Here is a 12497-nt window from a genome sequence, read left to right as displayed (position 1 = left end):
TTCTGACTTTCTTAAAAAGGTGAAAAGCGAATCCCAGTTGGCGGCTCTGATCACGTCACAGCCAACAAAAACCATGTCATCTTGAAGAGTATATCTACAGATTAACTACACAGTGAAAATTGCGCTGTGCCTAAATAGAACAAAACCCTTGGTAGGGGTACCCCCCCCCCCCCTCCCCTTTTGTACGACGGTTGTGGTATGAACTTGAACTGGCGTCTTTTTGCGATACTACAATGGACAGCGATTCTTAAAATAGTCACATGTACACATTTTGGACCTATTTTTGCTACAGCCGGCTTACCTTCGTTTTAAGTGAGTTCCTTTTGCGCACCCAATCAAGATGCATCTAAACGTCAATTCGTCTAAAACTGAGAAAATAACAATGCTGCAATAAGTAAATAGTAAATACCAGTGCACTGAATAATTAATCCATTGATCCGTTCCTGCTTCCCCGTGTGACCGGATTATTAGGGAATCTAAGCATCGTTGAGGAATGTTTGATTTCTTTCTACATAGTGCATCGACATGGTAAGCGTGTAGTCACATGTACACATTTTGAACACATTTGCTTCATGTCCACCACAACTTACCTTCGTAACGACTGTTTTTCTTCAGGCCACTCGTGTGCCTTACCATTGTATCTTTATTTGTTTTTCATCTGAAATTGAGGAAAACAGCACCGAAATGAGTAAAAACAACGAAGATGTTTTTAGGAGGCGGTGCACCACTTAGGAATGGCGTAACTGCCATGTTTGCATAACACCAGTTCATTTAGAAAGCCGCAGATCATCTCAGGGGTGAGGGGGGGGAGGGGGGTTGGAACCCCCTGCATCCCCTACCTCCCCCCGATCCCTCCCTGGTTTAAGTCCAAATAGAAATTTGGAGAAGTTAATGTCGTGGTTGCTTTCCCCTATAACAGGTTGTTTTCCGGAAAGATTTCCGCACAGCCCCATACATTAATTATGTATGCAACTATTTCATACTAACACTATACACAAACAGCAATCATGAAAAGGACGAGTCAGTCAGAAGATTGTATGCATAATTAATTTATGGGGCTGTGCGGAAATCTTGCCAGGGAGTGTTCTCCTCTCGGTTCGTTGAAAAATCGACTCTCCGATTCACTGAGACAACTTTTCCTGTACTGCAGATAAACTTTGCTAAAAAATGATATTTTTAAAGGAAACAGTTTTCTGGCGTTTGTGGCATACCAATATTTTAACACCAAGTCGACAAGCGTTCAACAAGAATCTCTATACTCTCTATACTATCTCTATCTCTATACTCTATAATTCATGATGACCAAACTTCAAAGATTCAACACCGCAGGTGGCGCTGAGAGTTTAAAATTTGAACACCAAAAGAGAATTAGTGTTTACAATACTTGGCAGCATTGTTTCGTTTCGCTTACCTTTCTTTCAGTCTCATATAATCGCACAATTTAAACTCTTACCTCGTGAGGTCTTCCAGGTGTTTTAATTTAGCTTTTGACGATTGTTGTGGCGGTAACATTACATTTTGTTGACGAATTTCTTCCCTTCGAAGAAGTCGAACAGCTCCGACCACGAGGTAGTGAAGAATAAAATGTAAATGAGAAAAATCACACCTCAACACTTGCACGTGAAAATCGCATGGCGAGGTTGCATCGCTGGGCCTTTTGTTGAGTTGAATAAATTTGAAAATACATGTCAGAGCGAGGCCCCATTTACACCAATGCGTTTTTCGTTTGAAAACGCATTCTTTTTAAAACGTTTTTGCTTGCGGTCCACATTCAAACGACGTAAACACTGATCGTTTTTATCGAAAACAGAGCCTTTTGAAAACGCTTTCAAAAGTGAGAAGTTTTAAAGAAACACTGTCACGCGCTTTACTTTAAAAACTCAAGACCCTAAACTCGTATAGGAACCTACAAATGGCTACAATTAGTGGTCCAGTTTTGTCAAACATTATGTTGCCAGTTTACCGAAGCTATAAACAATGATATTATTGTGATGCCGTCAGGAACTTAAAATCTCAACTTAAAAAAGTCAGGCGGACTTTTTTAAGTTCTGCCCTTGTTGCCTGGAAGAAACAACTAAAAACTTACAACGGCTCCTCTCTATCTTCAAAACCGTAACTTACTTTATATTTTCACCATGAAACTTTAGGCGCGTTTCGTGTACGAGCGAGAGTACTCCACCAATTTTGGTACCTTTATTTGAAAACGGCGATTTCCAAGTTACTGATGACTTGTTTGCTCTCAGCTTTTTTATTCATCTCTTTGCACATCATTTCTCTTTTTTTGACAAAGTTTTTAACGGCCAGTTTTCCGTTATTTTCCCTAATGAAAGTAGTGCTCAAAGTAGTTAAGGGTGACATTCATCTCAAGGGCTAAAAATCGTTATTTCGAGTTCCCGATGTGCTGGAATTCATTCGGTTCTCTTGGACCCAGAGTGAACATTAGCCTGAATCCACGTGGTAGCTTAATCCCAATTAGGCCACATAAGTACATGTTAAATTTCAAATACCCACCTTTCGGTGGATCTGGAATTGAATTAAGGCTTAATCTACGTAGGTTTCATCACAAGGCCCAAAAACTGTTATTTTGAGTTCCCCATATGGGGGAACGCATTCGGTTCTCTCGCGCCTGGATTGAACATTAGGTAGTTCAGGCTCCCAACCATGTTCATTTTAAATTCTGGGCTCGTATGCTGGCCGGGGTCACTGCGTTGTGTTGTTGGTTAAGTCTGTGTTTTTTCCCAAAAAAAACCACTCCCAAAACAATTACTTTTATTATACCGAGCCAAGTGGCCCATACAGTAAATTCGCCGGTACCTATTTATACACCTGGGTAGAGAGGCACTGAGAGACAAAAGTGTCTTGCACAAGAACACAATGCAGCGGCCCGGCCAGGGCTCAAACCCGGGCCGTTCGAACTCGGAGTCGAGCGCGCTAACCATTATGCAACCGCGCATCTCACCTTCCTGTGTTGTTGGGCAAGACACTTTAATCTCCTAGTGCCTCTCTCCACCCAGATGTATAAATGGGTACGTACAGGCGAAATAATGCTGGGGGGGGGGGGGGGGGTAACACTGCGAGGAAATTGTTACTCAAAAGACGGCAGTCATCATTTTCTTTTCATTATTTTATTCTAAACAGCCATATTAAAATATACAACCTTTAAGTCTATAACAAACTGTTGTACAAACTGCGAATTTGGACAATTGAATTCTATTGAATAAATCTTTTCTCCTTTAACTGAATGTCATTTATAATTTAATTTGCATTTTCTCTGAGAAAAATATTATATCCCCAATGGCTAAAATTTCAAAACCCTAAGGTCACCTCAAAGGCATAACTTAATTGCCTTTTTGTAAAAATCAAATCCCCAGGAAGGCAGACCCAAAATTGCGTCTCGCAAGTTTTATCATGTCACACAAGTGGATTAGGCAAGATACCCATATTTCAATTGCGTCACGCAAGTTTTATCATGTCACACAAGTACAATGAACAATCTATCTCGTCACTGACAAAAAGCCAACTAACAGCCCCATTGTTTATTCCGTCGAGCGTGAAGCGAAAAAAACGAGCGCCAGTGAAAAAATGGCCGTGAAAAAACCTGGGCGTTCTTTCCTTCGCTTCACGCTTAACAGAATAAGGAAAAAAGGAGACTGTTCATGGTTAACTGGCAAAATTATATTTCATTCCCGTACTTATATAAGAAATAAAATGCGTTGACTTAGCGTACGAGTGAACTGGAAAGTGATGAAAAACAAATTCCTTTTTCAATTGCATTTCTGCATCAAATGAAAAATTCAAACCTTTCTGTGCTGAGGGCGACGATTATGATAATAAATAGTGCAATTTCCTTTTACAATGTAAATTTTCCAAGACATTAAATATTACAACTAATGGAGAATTCTTGCTGCTTTGAACAGCATTTTTAAATCCAAAATGTGTATGGTTCACCGTGGCTTGGGAAGACTTCCTTCTCTTTTTTTCAAGAGAGTCGATGAATTACTTTAAACAAATTATAAACTGTTGGCAATGCAACATTGCAACTGAAGTCTCCTTCTTTAATTACGTTAATGCTGAGATACCCTGTGTAAGAAAAAGATACGGTTTTCTTTTACCTTCATTTCGTTTGGAAATCTGTTTCAACAAAACCATGCATTGTTGGTGTGGTTAGGGTACAACCATTTTTTTCGAAAAAGAAAACCCATTGAAAATACCATGACTGGCATCAGTCAATCAGAAAGAACTTGTTGGTCCAGTCCTTTCACTTATGAGCGCAGGTTATTCTGGGGGTTATTGTCTGCTGAGTGGAAACACGACACTCTTGCGTGATAGGCTTTTCACCGTAAAACGCCCCTTCGACATGACGTTTACACTGCTATCTAGTAGCTACACTGGAGAGGTTGGTTCTTTAGATTCCACTTTGACGGTCTGCTGGACCTCATCATTAAGATTCTTGGCATAGTTAATCTTCTGCGCCACCTAATCAACAAGAAGGAATAGGCAAATGTCACAATTATGCTTATTTATATATTTTTTTTTTTTTTTTATTATTTTTTCTTTTTTTTAAAAAAAAAAAAAAAAAAAAAAAAAACTTTTTTCCCCTCTCCTCTTTTTTCTCTTTTTTCCTTTTTTTTTTTTTTTTTTTCTTTTTTTTTTCGTTTTTATCCCAATTCCACAAAAATAAATAAAAAAACTACCACTTTTCATGACAAGGTTTTGATAAATCCAGACATAAATACATATCATATCTACACTGACTGGCGAAAAAGCCTTTGTGTACCGTCTTCCGGAGAGCAAAACAAAAATACAAACATTTAACAACACAACACAAGGACGTATACTGTTTGTTTGGTGAACCAGTTAACAGCGCACTAACTAACGGTTTGTGCGCTCGACTTCAGGTCAAGCCGTCAGGGTTCGAGCACTGGCCAGGGCCCTGTGTTATGTTCTTAGGCAAGATACCGTCCACAGTGCCGCTCTTCATCTAGGTATATAGATGGGTAGGGGCAAATTAAATGTCGAAGGTAACCCTGACATGGACTAGCATCCCATCCAAGGAGAAGTAGAAATACATACTCCTAGTCACTTGATGTTGTGAAAACCGCAGCTAAGCGTCCACATGATGGGACACTTGCCATGGGAGACTTTGCCTTATAAATCGACATTAATGAGACAAATGGTACAAACCTTCTGTGCGACAGTGTTTTTATCACACCTGACCCTCGGTCTTTTACTCGGGTTCTTGGATGGTGTAGGTACACTACTGTTATCAGCCTTCATCACAAGCTCAATGTAATCCTTGCCGTCTAAACAAGTAAATATATAACACAAGTTGGTTATAGTTGATCCACTTTTATTGGTAAGATTATCTTTAGGTAATTTCTCTATTACGTCATAGCGAGCACTCTTACTTAACCCACTCCACCCTAACAAACAACCTTTACTGACAACTAATACAGGCATAACAGAGCCATGAAAAGTGTCATTACATATTTTCCCAAAAATACACACTGCATTGGTAATTTCCTATTTAGCTATGACGTGTACTGTTGAACTTCTCACTCAGTAATAATAATTATTGAAGACAAAACAGATCAAGATTACTTAAGTATGACAATATAATAAGGTATTTACAAAAAAAAAATGCAAGTTGCTTTAGTTGTTATTGTTGTTGCTGTTGTTTAATGTTGTTGTTGGAGTTATTAAAACTCGCCTGCACAGAAACATACGGTATGGTCCTATGTTAACTACAACTACAACAACAACAACAACAACAACAACAACAACAACAACAACAACGATATTTTAAGTTCTAATTCAGTAAATATACATATTTAGCACTCCTTTTATTGCTACATGCAATTTTGTCCAATTCTGACTAATAATCCATACTTATCTCCATATCTTGTATGAAACGGAATCATCTAAAACAGTTTACAAATTAACAACAAACTACCCCAGCCCAGGCTATCCCTACATGTACTTACCGCTAGAAAGTGGCTGGCAAACATAGAGGTCTGAAAAGCGCACGAGTAGGACAATAGCTTCCGGAGAGGGGGTACCACGGGCGCGTACAAAGTACACCCCTTCAGTAGTCACGATGGCTTTCAGTCGGTCTTCCTTGTCTCGTCTTACAGACTCCGACAGCACAAATCTGATGAAAAAAGGCCAAGTTTAACACTGAGTGGGAAAAGTACGATACAGTAAAACCCCGCGTATAAGAACCTAGGTTTTTTCAAGTTAGCCTAAACAGGTTCTTATATAAATGGTATTTAGTGTAAAATTAGGCTAACTAGGTTCTTAACTGATTAGGTTCTTAACTTTTGTTCAAGAAATATAGTAGAATTTTTAAATGATCTGGTCTTTAATGTCCAATAACAGTATTCATATTCAAGGAGGACAAGTTTTATGTAACAATGCTGTAATATTTTTGAGAAGATTTTTTAATTCTATATTTTTGAGAAGATTATTTTTTTCTTTTTTTAAAAATAAGAATTGCTTAAATTGACGTAACCTTTTCTTTTCTTTCATTTTTTATGTTCTTTTATTACTTTTTGTTTTTTCTCTACTGTCTTTTTAACCATTGTTCTCAAATTACATAGGATGTTGCTTTGTTGATTTGTCTTTAAATGCAAGTTGGTTTATACTGCTTTACGAGTGATTGAATTTTTACCAGTGTTACGGAAGCTACGCACTTGCCCTATGAATGGTCAAGTCAAATTAAAGAAACAAAATAACTTACATGTAACGCTAAAATACAACAACAAAACCGATCTACTTCATAGCGATGGACCATTGAAATAAAGTAGATTTCAACGGAACCTTGTTCAGAGCGCAAAAAAAATATACACCAGGAATACTGCAATTGCACAACCCGAACCACGAAAATACTTGCCTTATTATAGGAAATTAACGCGTCATGAAATTAACACGAATTTCAAAAATTCGCGTTAATTTAAGTCGCGTTAATTTTTGTTAACGTTAATTTCCGCACCGTTAATTAAGTGGAGCGTTAATTTCCATGACCTTAATTTCCATTATTTAGCCCCAATTTTTCGGTACAGTCCAGACGTTCTTGACTCAAAGGAAAAATCATTATTTTATCAGGGTGGACATCTGCCGCTATCACTGATACTGCGAAGAACGCTCGAAGTGGGAAAAGTACCACGAACATTGTTTCGTTTAAGATTATACGCCAACAAGTGTTGAAATAAACTTGTTCCTGTTGTGTACGTCGCGTTAATTTCCTTTATTTTGAAATGTTACCCCCTCTCTCGCGTTAATTTCCTTTATTGGGAAGTAATTTTCCCTTCAATTCGCGTTAATTTAAGTCGCGTTAATTTCCAATACCTTAATTAACACAAGCGTTAATTTCCTATAATAAGGTAGCTAATATCTTTGTGCATCCCCCCGCCCCCGCCTAAAATGCAATCCTCGACCTTTTCTTTCCTAAAACAAACAATAATTCCACCTCGAGTATTCACAATTTTAAGTAAGACCAGGGACTACCTAACAGAAAAAGAAAAAGAAAACAATGTTAACAAAAGTTACAACTTCGTACTCCCGTACTTTTCGTTGAAATTTCCTTCGTTTAACTTTAACATGATTTCCTGTCCTTCCGCGTGGGTCGCAGCGAACCTTGGGATAGCACCACTAGGTCCAAAACAATTCCTACGCAGGCGTGTCTGTTTTGGCGGGAAATATCTGGATTTGCTTGTGGCCTGACCGCGGACTGCTGCTGCAGCGCCAGATGCAAAGTCCAATACGCCAGCGGTTGGCTTGGCAACTGTACCCACAATTCCCTTGCCAATGCCAGTTATGAAACCCTGAAAAAAAAACGACGTGAAGTTTCATTGAAAGTAATAAACAACAAAAACAGGTACATTTTTGGAACAGTTTTCTTCTTTATTGTTGGTAACAGTGACTCGCTACTTGTACAATAAAACAGTTTTCACTTACAAAGAGTAAGAAAAGAGAATTTGACAAAGTTTCGGTGTAGCCAACACAAAAAATCGGCCATATTAACGGGATGGTCGTATTTGCCTGGTGTCTAAATTAAATAGAATTTTCATTTGAAAATTTTTTTTATAACTAATTAAGCGTTTGTTCGAGTCACTTAAAAGAAGTTGCATGAACGAGGCCAAAAGTGGAGTTTCACTGCAGACAAGCTTTGTCCTAAAGCAAAGTATCGCAAGTTAATTTCTAAAATTGTGAGTTACCGCAGATTGTACGAGAGATAAACATTTAAAGCATTGAAAAAAATCAACACCGTACACCTCCCTACAATCTCGCTGTTTTCACTGTTTCAATCAAAAAGCAGAAGAGTGAAAAGATCAAATAGAAGTCATGAGTTGATTAGGACCAAATTTCCGGTGCTAACATTGAAAAACGTCTTTCTCGCTTCGCCATTGTCGCTATATTTTCCTGCATCGCTATACTCAATTCTGTCATTTTTCTCCTCTCTAAAAAACCTTCCGAAAGTCACGATTATGTATTTATTGTCAAGAGGTTACCTCTCGTAAATGAAACTGACAGACTGACACACGTGTCAAGCACGTAATAGTGAACTTACTGAGAGTCCAGAGTTATGCGCGCCCTCAATTGGTTGCGTCACAATACTGGTCAGTCCACCAACAAGACCCATACCCAGGCCCTTGACGCCAGCCACAAAGTGATCTTTGGAGCTGCTGAACCTCTCGGCTCTCATGGCGTCACGACTCTCCTGGAATTTGCTGTCCATTGACGCGTTCCACAAACCATCAGACAAGGATCCGGTGATCTACAAAATAAAAAAATCAAATAGAAATTAAGTCGAGGACTTGACTGGTGAGCAAAGGGGTTGAAGGTCTAAAACCTTCTTCTTCCATTTCACAGTTCCTCTTCTAGCCATATGTAATTGCCCATTAAATAGTTCGGACAACGTGATGCAAACCTTGGACGGAGTAGCATTTCATTCAGGAAGAAAACAAATACTCGTAGTCTTTTTTAATGTTGTGGAACCCGGAGTGTCTGAAGCAAAGGAACACATTACACTTCGAATTTTTTTTCCAGGTATAATCTTATTAAGGTTGTTGGTTAGCTCAATGTTCTGTATACAACGTTTCGAGCCACTGCGTTCATCCTTCTGAATTATGAGCGACCCAATGCACTGATTGTCATGGTTAATTTTAAGAGCAAACAGATGGGTTACAAATATAGGCCAAATTATCAAACATTCTCAGAACTAATAATAAAAGAACGGGGAATTTGGAGCATTGAAAATGTTGGAGGAAGATATGAACCATAAGCACAACAACTAACGGATGAATCTCAGTAAGATTTCGGTTCGGTGTGGTTTTAACCTCCGTGCCTTAGTATTAAGAAGATTATTCGTCACGTAACGTTATTCTCCAGACGGGAGAATCAATTGCGCGACAGCACAATTGACCATTAAGAACGTGACAAGTGCGAACGTTACACCATTCAACAGCTTTGACTTACTTTAGCTGCCGAGTCCGACACTCCATGAGCCACATTCATGAACAAGCCTCCAACATTGCCCCTCTTTACCAGTCCCTCCAGACCAGATGACACGTCATTTATCAGTCCCATGGGATTGCCAAGGAAATCAACTGAGCCCACGATAGCTGCCGCTTGACTACGAATTTCCTATGGAACAAAACAAGTAGTTACTTCAGTCCTATCCTGAAACTCTAAAAAGTTTTTGTCTTTCACATTTGTTTATCTTTATCCAAAACACCAAATTCTCCCAATAGGAATACTAAAATAACACAAAATATGTGCAAAGGACTTAGGGGAAGTTTTGAGACGATCTAAAGGGTAAGATGGAGTCAATAAAGCTTTTTATTGCAAAAAAAAAATAAGGAAAAAAAAGGTCTTTAATAAAACGGTAAGCCATTGGGACTAAAGCCAAATAATGAACAACAGGTCAAAACAATGCCCCCAGGCAAAAAAAAAAAAAAAAGAGCGAGATAGTATTTATTAGGCTTTTACGACTTTCGTCTCCCTCGGAACACTAAGCCTAAGTTAGACAGACAGTCAAAGGCAGTGGACCCATACACAGCTAAGATAAAATGAGCTAAAGTTCACTTTGCAATACGAAGGCTTTACTAGCATGGGAAGACTTCAACTGAGTTGAACACGTACCTCAGTGTAATGTTTACTCATGGAGTCCAGGTGAGAGGACATAGTGTCAAATGGATGAGACCGAGAGAACGACTCTACAAAATAAAGAGAACAATCAGGTTACAAGAGATAACATACACACTGTACACAAGAAGAGTAAAAACATACAAGCGGAACAGTCCTTGTTACAATAAAGTGCAACATGGTTATTTTGAATGCAAACTTTATTTGCTTAGCTAACTAAACAACAAAAGTAGGAAACTAAAGGTAAGTGATTCAACGACCAGATTTTTAGTTTCAACCCAACTCTCTCAGAGACCCAATATTCCTTCAGACTTCTCAGGGAATCCCTTTAGTATTGTTTGTAATGCGGTTTGTAGACAAAGACAGTAGCTTAACATCACCCTAATCCCTGAAAAGCTTAGTATAAAATACATTATTTAACATGGCTTTACTATAACGCAATTACGCAGGTTTTAAATGGCTGTCCAAAGTTACTTGGTGTTTGCTTTGTTATGCACCAACCTAAGTCAACAGTGGCATCCTCCAAGTTGACGAGAATAAGACCAAGACTGTTCTTCAGACTCTGTAGATCATCAGGAAGCCGACCAGCACTGGACACTGATAACTTGAGCTGTGTGGAGTTCAGCTGGAGGTGCTCAAAGTAATAACGCTTTGATGAACCTGATGAGCTTGGTAATGTGGGCCTAAAAATGGTGTTAATAGTGATGTCAAAAATGTGTTCTAACGTAGTTCTAAAAGTAACGATCCCCTGTTCTCTAATATCGTAATCCTCTGAAAGTAATAACACATTCTAGAGGAAGCGATCTCCGAACGTAACAACGCTCCAAAATATACTAAGTTACTCTATTTTGGTGAATTAAATATCTTTTAACTAGTAACTTTCTATTAAACGATTAGAAAACGAGCCCGGGTTTTCTACGAGCGAAGCTGAGTTGGCCATCGCTCATAGAAAACGAGGGCGAGTAGTCTAATCGATTTAGTAGAAACACTAAACAATTGCGGTCCAAAACCTACAATTCTATGCACTTTTCAGCCAAAAATCAAGAATTATTTTCTTTTTAAACAGAAACGCGCGCGCGATTGTGTTGTATCAGCGATAATACAATAACCAAGCTTTGTGATTGGCCGATAGGTGTTTGTAGTTATAGATCACAGAAGTCACAGAAGTGACCCACTCGCCTATCGGCTCATGGGCCACTTTTTTTGATCTTACAACATTTTGACATCATCTGTTATCTGCAACTGAACAGACGCACGGCAACATGGAATCTATAATTTTGTTAAATAGAAAACAGTGGGAGAAAAAAAAAAAAAAAAAAACAGATTCGCCGATTTCTAATAAAACACGACTGCGTTTATTCTAATACGCAATAAAGTGGAACCTTTGTGTAGCATAAAGACACTCGTCATCCTCCTGGTTTGCGCCCGTGATATCATCATCTTGTTGTACATAGCCAAAGAACTGAAGCAGCTTTAGCAGTAATAATTCCTCAATCTGGAGAGTCATCTTACGCAGTGAAACATCCAGTGTCTGTATTGATGAGAAAAGTAAATAACATATAACCTTCACTAAGTTAATGCTTGCAGGTCTGCAGTTTCAGATTGAATTTGAACTTATGGATTTAGGCGAACGCGAAACTTGCCTGGTATGTTTCAACTGGTCTGGCCACAACACCTTGTTTTCGTCAGAGTTCTAACAAGGGTATTTTAGGGGTAGAAGTTTCTCCCTCAAAATGCCCAGCTTCCTCCCCCGACCCCTCCACCCCCTCACCCCCTCCCCAAAAATGTATTGCTATCACTACAGTATAATATAAAAAGCTATATCGGAAAATTCATCCAGACTCAACGAGGTCAGTGCACATGAAGTAAGTATTCCCTGTCTAAAAAAAACTAATTGTGTCTCATAATGCACCAAATTGCATGTTAGCGCACATTATTGCAAATAATTATCGGGGAAAGGGATGCCTTTGCCCCCCCCCCCCCCCCCTGAATGGGGTGCCAGTCTATGGTAGGGTTACCCCAGCAGTAAATTCGCCGGTACCCATTTATACACCTGGGTGGAAAGAGGCACTATAATAGTAAAATGTTTCGCTTAAGAACACAATGCAGTGCCCAGGCCCCAGCCAGAAGTCTGGCACGCTAACCATAAGGCCACGGCACCTCCCACTAACCCATACACTCACCTTGAATATTTCTACATTAGGAAGCCTGCTAGGTTCTTTAGAAGCTGACACGTGAAGTGTGGTTTGCTGTTGTTGTGGCATAGTCTCTTCTTTGGATCCCTTTTCAGGGAGGGAGGGGTAGAGCAACACTGGAAGCTGACTGCCAAAGATTTGGTTATCAATCTACAA

The 12497-nt window shown here is 39.1% G+C and overlaps 1 protein-coding gene across 1 annotated transcript in view; it reads right to left on the bottom strand.

The window, feature by feature from the left end:
• Positions 1-4316: 4316 nt before the first annotated feature.
• Positions 4317-12497, bottom strand: part of LOC144656670 (intermembrane lipid transfer protein VPS13D-like) — a 76200-nt gene continuing 68019 nt past the window's right edge. Inside the window, exons 67-76 of the mRNA XM_078516913.1 lie at positions 12330-12491; positions 11529-11677; positions 10648-10829; positions 10144-10217; positions 9478-9645; positions 8570-8776; positions 7567-7823; positions 5985-6151; positions 5185-5303; positions 4317-4476 (exon numbers count right to left, since the gene is read on the bottom strand). Coding sequence (XP_078373039.1) covers positions 4384-4476; positions 5185-5303; positions 5985-6151; positions 7567-7823; positions 8570-8776; positions 9478-9645; positions 10144-10217; positions 10648-10829; positions 11529-11677; positions 12330-12491 — 1578 coding nt within the window. The 3' untranslated portion in view covers positions 4317-4383. The remainder of the gene's footprint in view (positions 4477-5184; positions 5304-5984; positions 6152-7566; positions 7824-8569; positions 8777-9477; positions 9646-10143; positions 10218-10647; positions 10830-11528; positions 11678-12329; positions 12492-12497) is intronic.

The sequence above is a fragment of the Oculina patagonica genome, chromosome 6 (assembly GCF_052425735.1).
Source record: "Oculina patagonica isolate OP01 chromosome 6, crgOcupat, whole genome shotgun sequence".
Lineage (NCBI taxonomy): Eukaryota > Metazoa > Cnidaria > Anthozoa > Scleractinia > Oculinidae > Oculina > Oculina patagonica.
This window is presented reverse-complemented; position numbering and strand designations above follow the sequence as displayed.